General features: G+C 40.0%; 1 protein-coding gene across 2 annotated transcripts in view; it reads left to right on the forward strand.

Moving 5' to 3' along the window:
- The window catches only part of LOC147692480 (nesprin-2-like), a 254,742-nt gene extending 235,299 nt beyond the window's left edge, over window positions 1-19,443 (forward strand). The window contains exons 9-14 of one of the 2 annotated variants that reach the window (XR_015300040.1): window positions 4,007-4,097; window positions 7,102-7,418; window positions 7,540-7,601; window positions 10,568-11,115; window positions 12,743-13,591; window positions 16,824-19,443. Coding sequence is in view for 1 of the 2 variants with exons in the window: in XM_086938690.1 (XP_086794816.1) it covers window positions 4,007-4,097; window positions 7,102-7,418; window positions 7,540-7,601; window positions 10,568-10,799 (702 nt within the window). In the remaining variant the exon portion in view is untranslated. Of the gene's footprint in view, window positions 1-4,006; window positions 4,098-7,101; window positions 7,419-7,539; window positions 7,602-10,567; window positions 11,688-12,742; window positions 13,592-16,823 lie in introns of those variants that run through there. The other variant, XM_086938690.1, reaches the window with a different exon arrangement.
- The last annotated feature ends 490 nt before the right edge of the window (window positions 19,444-19,933 follow it).

The raw sequence follows: 19,933 nt of genomic DNA on the forward strand, positions 1-19,933 counted from the left end.
GGAGAGAGGCAATGCTCATTGTAAAGTTTAATACAGCAGTCGATGGCCTAAATGAAATATTGGAAATTTACAGATTAAGGGCCTCATTAGGATGGCGGACGGACCTGCGTCTGTCCGCCACCCCCGAGGTGGAGGGACCGTCCGCAGGGGCAGTGGCGATCCCTCCGTGCGAATTAGGATGTGACCGCCACACTGGCGGTCACATCCTGGATATTTAACATCGCGGCGGGTGCTGCTTGAAGCAGCACCCGCCGCAAGGTTAAATATGCATGCTTACCATTTGCATGCATTAAACGGCAGGCACCGCGTGGTGCCTGCCGCCTTGTACATGCAAATGCTGGGGGGTACCATAGGTACCCCCATGTGCACCCCCCCCCGACACCCTGGGGGCCCGCAAGGGCCCCCCAGAAGCAATTTTCCACATGCTTTTCCACGCGGTCAATCCGCCGCGGAAAAGCATGTTTCTACACACATTGTAATTTGGCAGCCGGTGTCTTGCAGACACTGCCACCAAATTGCGGAAAACACCCCGCGGATCAGCGGCGACCGGACCTGCCGTCTGCCGCTGATCTCACCGCTATCCTAATCTGGTGGTGGGTATTTTGATGGGCCGCAGCGGTGATTCCGCATCCTCCGGGCCGGCGGTGGCTTCCGCATGGCCCGGAGGATGCGGAATCACCGCAATCCTAATCGGCCCCTAAATTAGTGCCTGTTCCAAAAATGTGGAATGAAAATTGTCCTTCCTTCCTCACTGAGCCATATCCGGTGGTGAAGATCACCTGATAGAAATGCCCCAAACAGATCATAATATAATGTGAGTCTGTAGAACTCGTGGACCACAGAGCCCTTCAGTATCTGCCCCTTAATTTACTGCAATGTGCAAACTCCGATGTCCATTTTTCTTGAGCAAAAGGTACCACAACCTGTCTGAATCAAATAACTGATGCAATCAGATTACACCTCAAGGAAGAAGTGGATCACCGGATTCATATAGTCAAACGCCTCCCTCCCAAAAGTACTAGTTTTCTTAAATCACCCACATAGAATATGTCTTCAATATGTCAATCGACATATGTATTTAGCACCAACAGTTCATTTATACAAATTCACGAAACGTTGTGACAAGCAATTTATGTGTAATTCCTCAGTGTATTTTTCGAGTACATTTCATTTAAATTTCTAATCTGTGGAATGTCCATGTTTAACACTATCATAGCGAGAAAAGACTTTTTCAGAAAGTACAACTCCGAGCACCTCACGCTGAAGTTAAATGTCCAGAAAGATCGAATTATTGACAAAAAACATTCGCATAAGCATTATTATGGACTAGATTTTGCCATACTATTAAACAAATTCAACATTTTTTGATCCCATTACATTCTCTAAATCGACTTCCAACTGTAAAACCACATTTACCAGAAAGCTCTGTGGTACATTCTTCCGTAATATCATGTGCTTCAACGTTGAGCTAAACGACGCCTATTCCGCTTGAACGCAGAAGTAAGGATCGAGACCGACGTGTTTGATGAGCCCCGATCAGTAGATTAAGGTAAATAGCATAACATACTATGCAGCTTAAGGAATTTACATAGAGACAGACTCCCGGTCGGTCTGGGAGCCACTATAATCCAAGGTACCGTTTCTGGTTACAGATACTGTGGGGACGCTCACGATAAAAGAATTTGGCTTCCACTAAAAAACGGAAGGTAGAAACTTCAAGAAAGCCTCTGGATAAGTAAATTCCAACTACTATAAACAATCGTTATAACGTATCGCACTTTAAAGGAGATTGGGAGTCTAGTCAGAATCTCCTCTTTTTGCAGGTTCGGCAGCAATCGTTTCTCATTCCAAAATAGACCGGCACCTCGAGAATACATCTTTGTAAATGAAGCACGGTTTTAAGATATGTCAAGCGTCGGGCATAGCTGGTATAAGTAGCTTATTGAAAGCACAGCTAAGTATAAGTGGCTCACTAAGAGTTTGCATTTCTGTTTTTAATTATACTGAGAGCCGTTGAATTGAACAGTGTCAAGGTAAGAGGTACACCAATCTGCCACTAAATACAGTTAAGAGGTTGAGGGCATCCCTAGCTTACGCAATATCAATATTGTTTTGTTTTCCAGCTACGTGGTCCTGATGAGAACTCTTCAAATTTTTAGGGCGTTCGAAACGCGTAGACCATTTCTTCTTCCAGCCTTAGGAATTCTCAATGATATTTAAGTGCAAAAAATCGTTTGAGATTTTGTGAATTTGTGTCCCATGGCTGTTGTTTGTAAATAATGCAAGCAAAATTCCTTCTTTTTGAATTTGAAACTTAGAGTGTGTGGAAAGGTTGTATGGAGAATATAAGAGTGTATGAAGAGAGTATGAGAGAATGAGAGACTGACAAAGTAAAGAAAGTTTTAGTTGATTTGATGATGTTATAAGGTGCAAATGTCAATTATGTGTTAAAATTGTATTAAATGTGTAAATTTTGATACAAAAAAATGGAAATAAAAGAATAAGATTTATTTCAGACAGAAAGAGAAGTCTATATGACATATTGTTTCAGATCAAAGTGTTTTTCAAAACTAAGAGAAGAAGTAAATTGGCAGTATTGGCAGTTGTTTTGTTGCATAGTGTATTGAGGCTTGGCGTTACTGCTCTGAGCCCCAACCCAGTGGTGGTTTCAGTGGACTTTATAGAGAAGCACAGCTGACCACATGCTTAGGAAGGACTTAGGTGTTCGCCTTGCATGAACAAGATGAAACTCCAGGAAAGTGAGCCTGTAAAGGAGCCAATGCATAATACGCCTGAGAAATTGCTTGTGTGCCAAGTTGAGATGTGTGCCTCACCATGAGGATAACATCTGGGTGTTCATAAGGAGTAACAACACTGTGACTGAATTATATACCTCAATGATTGCAGGGTATCCAGGAATTATAATCTGTCTAAGTTCCCCATGTCAGCGTCACAATGTTGTGAGGAGCATCAAGGAATCACCGAAGTGCCACAAGGATGTAACATCCTTCAACCACTCAGACTGTCATCTGTGGTCAGCATTACCAAGAACCCAAATTATTGTGGCAGCACCAGCAGCCAGTAACTCGTCTGGAGTGTACGATGATGCAGATCCGGTCACACATCAGCTGAAAGAGCTAGAGACACAAATGCATCCCGATACTACCATACAATGCGCAACCTACGAGCAGGGAGGTATACACAGCATATGCATTGTGCGCATTGGGGAGGGGACTGGAGCACACCCTGAGCTCCCTCACATGGGCCATGGGAATCAGAGAGACAGTAGTACAAGAGCGCCTGGCAAAGTTGCCCGCCACGAAGGTGGTACATGCTACTCTCACTAGGAACTGCTTTTTCTGGATTTATGATAATTCCCTTACTGTTTATTCCTTGTGAAAGATTTATGCAGGAAATTGTGTTTTATTTGATTCATAGTAAAGTAACGATTTTTAAATCAATGAGCACTAACTGAGTACTCTATTTCCATTATTGACCTTTAAGTGTGGCTTGTTGAGACTGGAAATTCTAACCCCTGCCTGAGTAAGCCTTAGAATGCTAGTCTCCTCTAACTTGTGAATAAAGAACTAAAGGTTGCTCTTGTGATCGGTTTTAGATCTAATAGTAGGGTTAGTCCATGGACAACAGTGGTAAACAGTTCTGGTTGACACAATCTGAGCCCAGTAACTCCTGATGACCAGGGACTCCTGAGAAAGTTTCCACTTTGTTCTTTTGTAAATATTGATAACGAATTGTTTAGATTTTGTCTGTTTGTAACCTGTCTTTGTTCAGATTTTCTGTTTTTGATTGTTTAATTCCCACAAACCGTCATATCTGTGTAATATAAACCTATTAAACACTTAAAGAAAGAAATATCTTGTGTGGTCAAATCTTTCCTCATTTGCCAAAATGTTAATGCCTGCATGCTTATAATAAAGGATAGAGTAAAAAGGAGTTGTCTTCCCATACTTTTGTCTTTACAAGTTTTTCCTTGTGCTCTTTTTAGGATCTGCCTGGTGGTTCGAAAAGAAGCAATGGCATCATAAACGCCATAGCAGTCCCCATCAGCAATTTGAATAACCAACACTGCAGCCCTGGTAAGTGTTTCTTTAGTTTTGTCAACGACCCAACTCTAATTCATGCCCCAAGTCTTAAGATTTCTCCATTCTCAAGCAGGGGACCATGAGATATCTGGTTAAACCTCCCCCTTTCTGTTCTCTAACTGTTGAAAAACAGGAGGAATTATGTTACCTAAGGTGAGGCCTGTGGCTGTGAGAGCTAGCTGTTAAGAAAGGATGGTGCCTCCCACTAAGAGAAGTAATAACGTGTTTATATCCAAATTTCGGCGAACTTTAAACGCACTTGTTGGAATCACCATGGATTAGACAAACATGATCTGTAGCTCTCAGGCCAGCATGTCCTGTTCATGATTGTACGTTATTTATTCATGTATTTGCAGAAGAGACCATTGTAAACAAAGTATTTGCACAAAATGTAACATTTGGCAGGAAAAATAATATAAAAGAGACTTATGCACCAATCAGATCCCTGTGCAAATAGATGTTTGAACTTCAGCTAAACTTGCTAATAGTTGTAGGGGAAATTTGTGTGGTAAGGTTGGACATTTGGGTGGTAAATTCCAAAGCATGCTGAATTTGATTCGGTAAACACCAAGGCTCAGATTTACTAACACTTTATATGGGAGCTGGGTTAAAAAGTGACTCAGCTCAACATAAAAAGTGTTTCAGGATTTACTAAGTGTTGCAAAGCACGTTTTTGCGTGGCTTTGCATGGCCTAGTAAAAAAAAAGTAATGCAAGGCTTTGCATCAGGGAGGCATTCCATGGGTAGAGCATGAGAGTTCTGAATTATCCTCCCATGGAATTTGACTTAGACCCAGATTTATTAAAGACCGTAACCTGGGTTTGCACTAAAATTGTATGCCTTCTGATGCTGGTTTTACGGGAGAAATATCTTAAATTCTCCTCGTTACTTTTTCTTTCTATGTGTGCTGCAGCACACATAGAAAGAGGAAAATGGCAGCAAGTATTGTTTTTATGCAGGAAGGTGTCCCTTCCTGCGGATGTATGACGTTATAACGCATACCATTACAACTACCTACCATTACAACGCGACCATTACAACGCATACCATTACAACGCATAGCGCTTAGAGGTGCTGGATAGTGGTAAGTATAATTTACTATTCCAACTCCAGTCCCCGTGGACACTAGGGAAGGTGTTGGATAGTAAATTATACTTATTCCCTATCCTAGAGCGCCCCCCAGCGCAATGCGTTGTAATGGTATGCGTTGTAAAAGTTGCGTTGTAATGGTAGGTAGTTGTAAAAGTTGCGTTGTAACAGGTGTATACCCTTCCTGCACAAAAACAATCCTGCTCAAAATGCAGGCGCCCGTGCACCATGGTTCAAGGATGCCTTTGTTGGCACTTTGTTGCTTGGCGTGCACCAGCGCTATGAGCAGAAGTGTGCCATATCTTAGTAAATATTCTGCATTTGTTCGCAGGTTCCAGGATTGCAAAGAAAATATGTCTGTGACAGGTTATATTATTTAACCCTTCATCTGAGTATTTCCATTTATTGAACAAACCCTCCTTTTTGTGCTACTCCTAGCCCAATACTACCGGGGGTATTCTCAGCAGTAATTAAACTTGTGACTAATTTACATGTGCAATTTACTTTTTCAATTTTAAGCAACTTTACCACTTTTTTCTATTCACAAAATCAGAGTGTAAAGTTACTCAAAAGTGTAGGCTTACAAACTGTCACCCCTGAAAAAGGGGGTGGAGCCAAATGTACATGTGCAAGGTGCTACTGCCAAAAAGAAACATCACTGCACCTCGCCAATCCCTGATATTGCAACACCATCCCATAGAAAATACATTTCCCCTATGCTTTATTGTATGGAGATCTCCACCCCAACTGTAGAGCCTCCCCATGGTAAAGTTTAGGGAAAAGTAAAAATATTTCTGTAAGTAGAAAAAAATAGTAAAAATATTTTCATGTTTAATATTAATGTGAATAAATCTCACATATTTATTTTAAATGTAGAACAAATTAATAGAAATGCTACGGTACAAGTAAATTAATTTAGATATTGTAAATTAAATTAAAATTATTTTTTTCAAAGTTTAAATAAAAAAATAAATTCCCACATGAAGTAAAACAAATCCATTTTTAATTATGCTTTAATAATTATTAAAAGTGATGCAAGGAATTAATTGAAAATAATTGACTTATGTTTATAATAATTTATAAATTAAAGAAGGTTGTTAAAATATTTTATGATTAAATGTTAAATATGTTATACTTTTCAATTTCGTTTCACACTAAATTATATTTATTTATATTTTTAACAATTTAAAACAATTTACTTTGATCCAACATTATTTCCTATAGGGAATAGTAATTTACACTCAAAAATTTGGCAATCCCCTTTTTTCATGGGATGTAGACATGCTAGTCTACACTTTTGAGTAACTTTACACTCCTGTTTTGTAAATAGCCAAAAATACTACAGTTCCTCAAAAGTGTAAGACTAAATTGCATGGGAATATTACTCACTAGTTACCTTTGTGAATGCCTCGTGTGTCTATTGAACACTCTAAACTACTATATCCAGAGAAACTCCAACTGATGAATTTGAGATTGATGGTTTTCTTGAGAAGCTAATTTTGCGACTTTAACTCAAGAACATAAAAATTTAATATCCACGGAAATAAATAATCATTCTGTATTGCAGATAAGCTGTTATGCGCATTGTATGCTATAAATGTTTGTTGGGGCAAAATTAATTGTTTGCTATTAGCTAAATTTGATTATTGTTCTAAACTGTTTTAAACATATGCGAAATTTGTGGACTATTGAATTTTGGAATTGAGAAATTGTAATGTTTATATGTCTGTTGTATACATTACAATAATGTGTACTGCTGTTTTAGGTTATTTAAAATTGTCTATTTTTATTAATAGGGAAATATGTATAATGTTTCTATAAGAATGTATTTCATAGAAATCAAGTACTTTTGATAGACAGGCAGTATGACTGCATTGAGCCTTTCTTGGTTGTTTGGTCGTCTCCACAGTTCTCAAACCGACTGAACGGAATGAACAACCAACGCGAGTCAAAAAACAAGAAATTAATATGAATGGCATTTGCTTCCAGCCAGACCGCCCTACATTTAACCCAGAGCAAATTGAAACTTGGCTGGGACAGACGCACACAAAGACACTTTGGGAAGTACCAGAAAAGCATGGGATACCTTGTTCGACACCCTCCACCTCAGAACAGCGGTGTGTCACAACGGAAAATGAGACAAACAAAAATGGCAATTGCTGTCCCATGCAACAGGGTACAAATCACCATTTTCAGCAACCAAAAGCCACATCCAGGCTCGAACAGGTGAGTGCCACAAACACACACAGCTTTTGGTTACTACCTTGATGTGGAATTTTGTAAAACAAAATCATATTTTCCAAATAAGCTTCAGTCTTTTACTGTTCAATTGAATTAATATTTACAGAAGCCGTTGATGAAGCAAAGAAAGCGCTGTTCACAAGAAGTTAAGGTTTCGATGGAAAAAAGGTGCGATTTTGTTGGCACTCTACAGGGGATCAGTGAGAGGGGGGAAGATGGGCAACAGATACCCCTGAAGTACTTGAAGGAAAAGGCCCTGTATATCAGTGATATAGTTAGTGTTTATACAAAGAGGGCCATCTGAGTGCAAATATACTCTGCAAACTGTTATTCTCTGTGTGAATCATTAACAGCTGCTGATACAACATCTAGCTCACGCAAGGGGTTCTTCCGCTCACCAAATAATAAAACTTTGTCAAACAAGCGGCAAGCAAACTTTGCTACAAGAAAGATTCTTGGCGAATATGGGAGACTGGGGTTTGGCGTCTGGTAGGCTGTAAGCCAAGCTAAGGGCGGGGGTTGCGCCCTCACTCCTACATTTTTTTTGTTTGATTCGTTAGGTCATTGCTGGGTCATCAGATGACAATATTTAAAAGACCCTTGGGTCGGTGCCTGGCAAATTCTCGTGCTTGCTTTGGCTTTTCTGCTTGTCACTTCACACCCTGGTTTGCGCTCCCTTCAATTTCTTGTTCTTCATCCCTCGGGTGCCTTTGTCTATATCTTGTTTCTTTCTTTGTCCGGACAGTGCCTCTTGCAGACCTGCCTCCTAGTGATGTAATGGGTGTTCGACTGAGACTTTTCTGTAATTCTTTGTTGTATTTCATTTCTTATATTTATGGGGTATATTAACAAGGGCCTTATCTCCACTGTTTTGGCTTTAAAAGCCAGAAAAGCAGAGATAATATTATCACCATATCTACAAGGGGATGCTAACATGCATTAGCCCATGTTAGCAGCCTTTTCCCCGATGCCTTGCTCTGTATCTCTAATGAGATGCAAAGTGGACGTCACTGGGCGTACCTCACGCAAGGGGACTTGTAAAATATCGCTAAGTGCACATCACAATATTTACAAGGCGGCCCACAGCATTTTAGCAGACTTTAGTTTTGGGTGAAAACCGCGGTATTCGCCAAAAAATTTAAATCTGCTAAAATCCTGACTAATGTATGTGTAACATGGGAGGTGGATTATTGTGTCACGACCACAGGGTCCTATCAGCAAGCATATCGCCGTTTTGCAGGAAACATCACTGAAAAAACAGCGATGTTCCCTGCAAAACAACGATTTCCCCACTATCGCTAGAATTTATATTACCATTGCGCTATACGTTGTTAATACAGCGCAAGCATGGCAATAGATTCCAGCGATAGCCGGCGTTAACAAAAACAGCGCTAAGCGAGGTCAGCGGTAATTAACGCTGACTCTTCTTGATATGCCCGCGTGTTCTTCTCCCTCTAAAGAGGTGATTTCTGTGACTAAGAGAAACGTTACCCCAGGACGAGTGGGTTCTCGAGCATTACCAACCCCCAACTCTGGACCATTGTGTTTCTATCCCCCCTACTCTATTCCCTGGGATCCTGGGTCGGCGCTGTACCTTCCGTTTTTTTTTTTGCAGTTTTATGTAGCGTGAACTTGACCCGAAGGTATCAGAGCACTTTACATGACCACCAGTTGCATTACAGACAGACACATTTGTTGTGATTAAGTGATTAGCCAGGAATCACCAGGTTCCTGTCAGATATAGGGCCACTTGAATCAACCAATTTTGAGTTGGCAAACGGGCCGATTCACAGAATTTGGCATTTTGCGAACGCAAAAAAGGCTTTTTACATGTATCATACCCTTTTTTGCGATTCGGGAACCTGTTACCGAATCGCAAAATGAGTTTGCATTTTGGAATTTGGAAGGGCCATGTTTAGGGAGTTCCTTCCCAATACCGAACCGTAACGGTATGTATAAATGTTTTGTGACTGTGAAAGTGGTCGCAAAACATTCACAATTTACCACCAACTTTAAATTGGTGGTAACCCATTCTGAAATGGGAAGGGGTCCCCAAGGGATCCCTTCCCCTTTGTGAATGCATGCCAAAACCTTTTTTAAGAGCAGGCAGTCATCCCACGGACCACCTCCTGCTCTTAAAAAATGAAAGGAAAACTTTTTAAGTTTTCATTTTGTAAAGCATCCTGGTTTCCTTTATGGAAAACAGGCTGCTTTACAACAACAACAAAAAAAGTTGCTTTAAAAGCAATCACGGACATGGTGGTCTGCTGACCCTAGCAGGCCACCATACCCGTGATTTTAGCGATTCCTTGGGGGTCACAAATGCAACCTACCTCATTAATATTAATGAGGTAGGTTGATTTGCAAACCCCTAGGAATCGCTATAATAAACTCTTGGAGTTTCATACCATACCATAGTGATTACCTATTTGCAATTCCCTGAAAATCGCAATTAGGAAATCACTATTACAAATGTCGATACATGTGGCCCATAGACCCTCATTACGAGTTGCCTGCTAATTTGGTGCAATCTTTATCGCACCGGTAAATAACATACCTGGGGATTTTTCTTTTAAAGGGCATGATAAACAGCGCATATTATACATTTTTCCAGATAATGGGAAATAGCATGTGGCTTTTGGTGCTTTCTGCATCAATATCCGCATCTCCTGGTGATTTCCATGTTTTTCCCCCAAATTAAAATCTGACAGATGTGACCTGTCGAAATTTAACAGGGTATGCAAACTATACTGCACCCAGTAATTATCAGGTGAGATAAAATTCTTATAACTTAATTACGATTCTTGACCAACTACAGCTTGGCATTGGTAGTAAAACAGCGGCCACTCATAAAGAGGGTCAAACATTTTCGGATTCTTGACTTTGACTGAATTGTGGCTTTTCTATTAGCTTTGGGAAAATGTCAACTCAGAGACTATTAGTGTACATTGAGTTTAGTGAAAAGTAAGGAGGGGCACCTTTTGAAGTTATTATAGTAGGTTGACACTTTCAAACCGAGAAAAATGTTATTTTTATGGATTATTCTTTATTGGTACCCTATTGTAGGTTTATATTATTGATAATGAACAGTAACAGACATTCACGATCCTCCCTTGTACATTCTTCCTCCATAGGGCTGAACGCCTGCTGCCTTCTGCTTACCCTGAGATGCGCCCGTCATTCAAGAAGCGGTCTTTCCTTACCTGGCTCAAGATGCTGGTACTGATGTCCATTTTGCTAGCACTGCTATTCCTGACTGGGATTGTTGTGTTGTATATTCTGGATTCTACCTGCCCTCTTGCTAACCGCAGGGCCTGGTCTCGCCATTTTATGCTGCAGTATGTGAATGGCCCGCCCCCCACTTAGTCCCTGCTCAGGTGGTATCATCGCTTCTTTGCACTTTTGGGATCTAGAAACTTGTGCTCTAATCCCAGCTTCGGAAATTAACCAGAGAATGTGTGGGCATATATCTTTATTTTCCTGCCTTTCAATTTGTAAATATATGTAATTGAATATTGTATATATGTGTAATGTAGAAAAACCTGTATACATATTTTTCTAGTTAGAAGAGTCGTCTCTCTGGAGCTAGGACCATGCAATATGTTTTGAAATTTCACCCTGAAACAGATTTTAAAGCACTGAGGACAACACAATGTATACATTTGCCAACGGAAGCATGGAGGCCCAAAGTAAAAGACGCAATTGGAGGACAACAGCATGGACTGATATCAGAACCGCAGCAATTCGTTGCATAGAACAATGTATGTGCAAGACCCAAATCAATGTGAACATTTTGAGAAAGTTCATAAGCTAATTACAGTTCAGCGAAAAACGTATAGGCTAAGACTTCTGGACTCAATTGTTGCCAGCATGCACTCGTTATCAATATTTTGACTGCTAATTATTCCCAAGGTGCTTTATACCACCTGCGCCATGTCCACTGGCGCGCAAAGCAATTTTTCGTGAAAATGCAAAGAGATAACCTCTCTGTGCTGGTGGAAGCACTGTTATCGATAACTGAAGATATTAATCCAATTTATTGTTGAAATAAATCCAATATTTGCTACAGATTCATTCGAATATCAAGCGTCTTTGATAGTATTTTACAAATATTATATTGCGCAATTCCACAACGTCGTATATGAATTCCAATTCAGATTCAAATTATAGTGCAAACCCAATGCATTTCGGGTCGATCTTCGACCCTTCGTCAGGGGTCGTATTTCATTACTATAAAGCAAGCGGAAACAGGAGGCTTTTAAATAAATGTGCTAACTCATATAGAAAACATGTAAAAAGTAAAAGTGCTTGTGCCTGAATACATGTGTGGTTCGTAGTAAAAACTGGCTGATATGGAATGCGGTTCATTAGAAAAAATTTGTGATATTACTATTAGTGAAAAAGCAAATGTGAAATCAAGACTATTCAGTGATCGCTTTGCATTCGATCTATAAAGGACTTACGGGAAGTCGCTGCGAAAAGTTCTGCGGTGATGGCTGTGTGACGTTGATGCGTATTACGTCATTATTTAGTGACGGCGTCTTAAAGGCGCCAGAGTTTGTTAGTGTGCCCAACATCTAGTTATGTTAAAGTAATGTAAAAAAACATGAAAGACTTAATAATGACGTAATACGCATCAACGCCACACAGCCATCACCGCTGACCTTTTTGCGGGAGCTAGGAAGGAGAGAAGTTATCGAACGCAGCGTCTTCCCGTAAGTCCTTTATAGATCGAATACAAAGCGTGTTTGTTTACGGCATATATAATGACTAACACACTTGTTAGACACGCATAACAAAATTGCCAGATTTGAGGACAACTCTTGAAGCTTCGTTGCACACTTTTTTACAACTAACTAAGCAATCACTGAATAGTCTTGATTTCACATTATTTTTTTCACTAATAGTACTAACACAAAGTTTTTCTAATGAACCGCATTCCATATCGGACAGTTTTTACTACGAACCACGCATGTATTCAGGCATGAGCACTTTCACTTTTTACATGTTTTCTATACGAGTTAGCACATTTATTTAAAAGCCTCCTGTTTCCGCTTGCTTTATAGTTATGAAATACGACCCCTGACGAAGGGTCGAAGATCGACCCGAAATGCATTCGGTTTTCACTTTAATTTGAATCTGAATTGGAATTCAAATACGACCTTGTGGAATTGCGCAATATGATAGTTGTATAATACGAATAAAGACGCTTGATATTCGAATGAACCTATAGCAAATATTGGATTTATTTCAACAATAAATTGGATTAATACCTTCCGGTATCGATAACAGTACTTCCACCAGCACAGACAGGTCATCTCTTTGCATTTCCACGAAAAATAAAACCTCTAATGCATATCGGTGCAACTGAAATTTAAAAAAAAGTTTCTTCTGATACAAACGAACCCAGCGTTTATGTATGCCATTAATACAATATTCAATCATAGAGTGCTTTTATTAACACAAGTCTAGTCTGTTCAAGGTACCATCTCATTGCCACGGAGCCCATTACAACCCCACAGCTATGGTGGTCTTGGAAACAGATCAGACAGTTGATATTCAAAATGAATGTTGTAACATGCACAACAATATACACATTTATGCATGCCAAAACAATGGATCAGTCTGTTGTGACACTCTGACTCCAGTAGCCTGTCCTTCGGGTCAACACTTGCTTCGAAATGTTATGAAAGTCCTCACAGTGTGTACAGACGTACCAAAGCGTGTCAAACATTTGTACCTTAGTCATTTATCCACGTGTCCAGCAAATAATCCTTTCCATGGCACTCACACCCACACCTCTCACAGTGCTCCATATCATGCTACTCACCACATTCAGAAACATGATGTTCCAGAAGTATCCATAGTGTAGACCACTCAGTCGATGTCCTCGTATACTAAGGGGCAGATTTACAAGGAACTGATGCACCTGCATAGATGTGTCAGTTTCCTTGCGCTAGCATCAAATGTCCTTGCACCACAATTGGTGCGCTGTATTTAGAATACTGTGCTCCATGGCGCAAGCATTAACAAAGTCACGCATTGTAGGAGTTGTGTTGCAAGCACGACGCAGCTCCAGCAATGTATTTTGAGGCCTATACTTAATGTACTGAGTCACTTATTAGGCCAGCTTCAAGCAGGCGTAAGGTTTTGACGCAGTGGAGTCACATTACATTTGAAACTTTATTTTGATTCATAAAAACAGAATCATAAAAGTATAACATAACATTGTACAATTTAAAGGTTCCTACAATTGACTTCAGACCATTATAAATTTTGTCAATACATCATTTACAGGTCAATTTAACAAAAAACATATATATAAAAGCCAATTTTCCAATACAAATACAATAAATAAATATTGGTACCAAACTATGAGCTAATTGCATTTATGAGGGTCCATAACAGTAATGAATTAATATTGGTTTCTAATACTGAGTGCTACTCTGATAAAACTAAGAACAGCATTGCATATTACTGGAGTTGATAATGAGAGTAAATGTTCGTATCCCTCTTTAAAATTTCGGGATCCAAGCGATAACAGAATTGTTCTAATAAATCTATTCCTTGGGTCTTTGTACAGGGAACAAAAAAGTATTAAATGAAGAGTGTTTTGGGAAACTTGATTGTTACAGGCACACATGGGTAAACTCTCACACCAACCCACCTGTTGTGGGAATGCAAATAAAAAGTGTAATGTATTCAGACGAAACCTAGTTAAATAAAAACGCCATTGTGTCTGCCCTATATATGAAAGGTAAGGTTGGTGATACAGCCTCCCCCTATGGTAGACCGCACTCTCACTGCTTCGCAACAACGCTAAGTCTAAGCGGTACGCCTCTTTGGTTAGTTGCTTTGTTTCAGCGCCAATGGTCTCAACTTTCGAAAAGATATGGCCCAAGCCTATTCTAAGGAAAGTATTCCTAACATATGATAACCATGGGATCTTATCATAGTGTTCAAGGTTAAGACAATCTAGTAGTATTTCCTTAGTAAGTTTCAGGTCGTCAGAACACCAAACCTTAATCCAGAGCAGCAGAGGAGAAATATGGATAATGTCACTCACAAATTCCAAGCCTACTTCAGTATGGCAAAATAGATTAGAAGCGCTTGGAGGGACACATAAGAGCGTTTTATAAACTTATTTTCCATAACTTGGATGTTATTGCAGGATTGAGTACCCCATACACCCGCACCGTATGTTACAACCGGGATGCATTTAGCTTTGTATAGGGTTTCAATTCTGCAACCGGCCTCTGCCCCAGTTTGCTGGAAAAACGAAAGATGGCTTCAACAGTTTGGGTAACTTTTTGTACACGCGCTGACATTAACAGATCCCAACTTAGGGTTTTGTTGAATAAGTTCCCCAGATAGTTGAAATTATCAACTTTCTCAATGGTCGAGTACCTTACCACAAGCCTTTGGGATTTAACCCCTTTCGGGCCGCAGACCATAGCAAAAGACTTGGCAAAGTTGACCCTTAGGTCTAACCCCTGCATAAAAGTCTCAAAAGCATTTAAGCAAGTTTGCATGCTATTTGCAGTTAGGGTCATTAAGACCGTGTCATCCGCATAGGATAACATCGGTATGCGTTTGCCATTTACCTGGGGGAAATCAGCACAACTTTCTAACAAAAACGCTTCCAAACCATTGGTATAGACCGGAAACAAAAAAGGGGCCAATATGCAACCCTGGCGGACACCCTCAGTTGATGGTATGGGCTTTGTCATCTCCCCTGTAGGGCCAAATCTGATCTTTACTGTAGTGGCAGCGTGGAGTCTGCGAAGTAATGTGACCAATGGCTCCTCGAACCCCATAGACTCCATTATTTGCCATAATTTTCCCCTGCAGACCGTATCAAAGGCACTGGATAAGTCCATGAAAGCCAGGTGGATACAACCACGCTTGGCTCTCATGTACTTACCCATAATCAGCGCCAAATTTAGGCACTGCTCATTTGTGCCTTTACCCCGCCTAAACCCATATTTTGATTCGACGATGATTCCATTGGATTCAGCCCAAGTTTCTAAACGAGCCAGAATCACTCTACCCATTAATTTGCAAGATGTGTCTATTAGCGATATTGGTCTATAACAACTAGGATCACATTTGTTGCCCTTTTTAAATATCGGGACCAATACCACTTCTTGCCATGAGGTCGGGATACGACCAACCACAACTGCTTTAAACAGAAGTAATAAGAGGGGTGCCCACACATCTGTGTTATATTTAAAAAGGTCCAGAGGCACTGCGTCCGGTCGTGGGGCTTTCAAAGCTACACCCTTTCTAAGCTCAGCCTCTACCTCTGAAAGAGTCAATGAGAGACTAAGCGTGTCTGCTGATTCCCTCCATGTATCAGGGAGCCCTTCAAGACAGGTAACAAAAGAAACCCCCTTAGGATTAAAAATACCCCCATAATGTGTCTCCCATGTACTCCCTGGAATGTGCATCTGCAAGGTTTCCTTTTCCTCACTTTTTAAAAAGGGACGGTTTACAACATCCCAAAAGAGTCGGCTATCTTTTAATTCTGAGGCTCTGCCCAAGTCGTCCCATGCCTGTCTTTTTAGTTCAGTTTTACGTTTAATGATGGCGTCTCTATAAGTTTTCCTTGCCACTCTTACCAAAACCCTATCACGAGGCACTTGACGTAGGGCCTTCGTTAGGCTAGATTGTGCTCTGGAACATTCAGAATCAAACCATTTATGAGTGTTACCCTTTTTTCCCCCCATTGGTTTCAAAAGATGGGAGGCCACATTTGTTAGAAGAGCTTCAAAATTATCAATTTTTAGATCCGGCTCACTTGACGGCGTTAAGCAGACTTCGAGCCTTTGTTTATTTAATTTAAAAATCTCTTTCTCCAGGAGTTTGGCGGCAACCTTATCCCACCTTAAAGTAACCCCCTTATTCTGACTAAACTTAATTGGATGTTCTGCTGTCTGCGTTCTCTTAAACGCAGGACATAGGGTCAAAACAAGTGGATTGTGATCACTTGCGGGATTAACCTGAATCTGGAAATCTTTAACAAGATGAACATATTTTCTAGAAACTAAAACAAAATCTATAACACTCGTCTGGCCTCCCGCACCATGGAAGGTAGGAATACTCAACATTTTTGAGAAGCTAGACATATCTAGGACACAAAGATCATTTATGATTATGATGTTATTTAAGGCCTCACCTTGCTTTGTATGCTTAAAATGTGCAAGCGGCTGCTCATCTAGTTCTACCAAGCCTCAAACCCTTGAGCCACTGAACTTACACAAACAACAATTAAAATCACCTGCCCACATAATAAAAAGAGGAGATATGCTATTTGTTGCTTTAACAATCTCATCCTGTAATCTTTGTATAACCACTGTTGATTGGGGGTCAAAAATGTTGTAATACCAGTGGAGTCCTAAAAGTGACACAGTGAAATCTTGTAGATTTTATGAGGCCTTCCTGCGTGGGAACGTCCACCCTGCATACATTATACCTGGTGCAGGGCTTTACAACCTGTCGCATCTTCCTAGACGCGTCACATTGTAACTAGCCCGCATTGTTTGCGCCGCCGTGGCGTCCAAAAAAAGTGAAGCAATAGCAGCGCAAGGAGGTGAAAGGGGCTGGTAAATCTGTCCCTAAGTGTTTCCAATGCTAGGTTTTCATGTGGCAAAGCAATGCAGTGTAGATGTTGTACGCATCATTTTCTTCCACTGCACAGATTACACTAACACATTTACTAGCAAAGATTTTGAAGTGAACTTTCCAGCACTGGAAACATGGTGCCCATGATTGCTTAACACCACTCCCTTTCTCTCACCACCATTTCCCGCAGAATGTTCCTACGGCTTTAACAAGATATTGGCAAATTGTCCCAGCAACAAAGTTTCAACAAACTCTTTTCCAACATCTGGACCTCCGATTTTGAACTAAATCATGTCTGTGGAAGTGAAAGGTTAGAGATGCAGAATGAGATCCACATTTATAATCAAATTAATTGCCTACCAAATACATGTTTAATGATTACACCCTCTAGGCCACCTACCCACACTGCTTTATCATTTAAAAGGATGAGGATACATGGGTTAAAATGGCAGAAAGGGTGGTCCACCAGCCATTTGGGAAAGACCCACAACATTAGTTTTCACTGTGCGAGTGTTTGGGTGGGTATTATTGCCTCTGCTCTAGTGTTCTTAGGACGCATAGGTTGAAGATTTAGAACCACACACTCTGTCCAAGCTACACACAGGTTGAGTGTAATTTCAAGCGAGGAAATTTGTGTCACAATATCAAATGGTAAAAAATTGTCCTGCTATAATATTGTATTCAAAATATCAAAGACCACAATTTTGTGAATGTGAGTGTATACAGCTAAGTATAGATTTACTATCCTAAACTCCACTCCTATACAACTTGGTGATATATGTATGTCATCATGTCATCAGAGTAAACAGATGTGGAGTTAAGAATAGTAAATCAGTACTTGCTTCTATATACCGACCGTCACAATATTGTTATATTTGATATTTTGGTTACATTATTTTCAATGGGCATTATTTAAAACTCGATATTGTGGTAGATCAACTCCAATTTGTCACAACTAAGTTTATGTTCATCAATTTCTGTTAATTGCTTACGTGAATATCATGGTAAAGCAAACACATTCTGTCTATTATAAGTCAAATCCCTAATGCTGCACAAGTAGTGGGTGCTTTTAATTGGTGATAATATTTCTCTAATGGCGGATCCCAATTTTTTTTCCACATAGCAAAAGTGACATGCTCTGGACAGCTCTGTGCTGTGATGTAAGCCTCCCAAGCATTACAGTCCATGTACTGGTGCTTAATTTAAGCCGGTGGGTGCCAGTGGGGTCTTCCAGCACACATTTTTGGAGACTGGCACTTCTACTTCCTGGTCAGACATTTACAGAGATCAAAAGAAGTAAAAACACAACAAGGGAAAAGGAGGAGGAAGAGGAAGGGGAAGAGAAAGATGCGAAAACCACTGCATAGGGAGAAAGCAGGAACTTGCAAGAGTGAGATAACGGGGCAGGGAGTGTCTGGTAGAGGAGTAAAGTTGCACAAAATATGCAATCTTCATATTCAGACATTTAATAGTACTGGCCACAAGCTTCTGAGTGGAGCATAGGGCACAGCCACTCATTCTTTTACAAATTAAGCACTGCCAGGTACTCTTTAGTACGCATACAAGATTCCATGTAACATTTAGCATGAGGGTGTATGTTGCCTTTTCTAAGCATATTAAAGCTGTGCACAGTTTGCATTTAAGCATTCTATGCCATGGGACGATAATGCAGAAGAGAACATGACATCTACTCTGTTATTCTCTGTACTTTTCCGTATAGTGTGGCATTTTTATGGTGTTATATTTTATGTTAAAAGTGAATGTCCTCTTCACTTGCATTCTTGTTTCAATATGGTTTTCAGTGCATGATTGCCTGATCGCTATTAAGTGTCTGTGAGTGCGTGCAATCATTGATACCTTTCACTGATGTATGAGGTAAAGACTTCATGTTGTCTCTTGTAATCCTAAGTACCTGCTTACACATTCTGAAGGTGAGTGGTGGTTTTCTGGATATTCAATATAACTTTGCTCTTTATGTTCTTTGCTATTTATTCATGAACATGTCTATAAGTAACAATGTTCCGAACACCCGCATAAACACAGCCCTGTTGTTACCCAGACTATGAGTCCAGTGTTGGCCAAGACTCCTCGTATCAGACATTAGGAATATCTATTTGTTGTTCTTAATCAGTATTATTTAACTGGAGTCTACGATGTCCCTCCAGACGTAATACAAACTTTACATGGCTATATGTAAAAAAAAAAAATTATATGATGATTAATGGTGCACTCTGAAGCTGGACAACTATGCACTTTGCTCTGCACACAAAGCAACTCCTAAACACAGCCCAGAATTTTTCTTCTGTTTTCTCTTGTTTGTATATTATGTAATTGAATGTTTTTTAACTTTTTGCAAAAAGATTTTCCAATAAACATTTCAAGTGGCTTTGAACCGAGTAGTGTACAATGGTGTAAACGTTTATACAAATAGTTGATCAAAATGCTGAATTACTCTTAAATAAGATCTTGTGAGTTCAGAGTTTGAAATCAGTTGTTGAACTGAAACCATCTTTTCCTTTGATGTGTAGTAACAGGTAGAAAGGAATATATTTGTGCTGATGTTACAAAAGGGCTGGGGTTGATGTATTCCACAATGTAAATATAAGGACCCCCTGCTGCTAATGATAGTTCCTAGGACAAGGAAAATGCAATCGTCCATGAAAACAATCCCTAGGCAACTGGTTCGTCTCAAGAGGATATCAGATCATGAATCTAAGGTGATAGCAATAGACTCAATGTACCACCAGCGACTATAACAATTTCATTTTATTAATACAAAACAATATTTAAAATAACTGCAAGGCACATGGTTTCGAGAGTTCTGTATAAATAGCCATATTAAATACAGTAACAACACAGAAGAAAAAACAAAACTT

This window comes from Lissotriton vulgaris, chromosome 9, assembly GCF_964263255.1.
Source record: "Lissotriton vulgaris chromosome 9, aLisVul1.2, whole genome shotgun sequence".
Lineage (NCBI taxonomy): Eukaryota > Metazoa > Chordata > Amphibia > Caudata > Salamandridae > Lissotriton > Lissotriton vulgaris.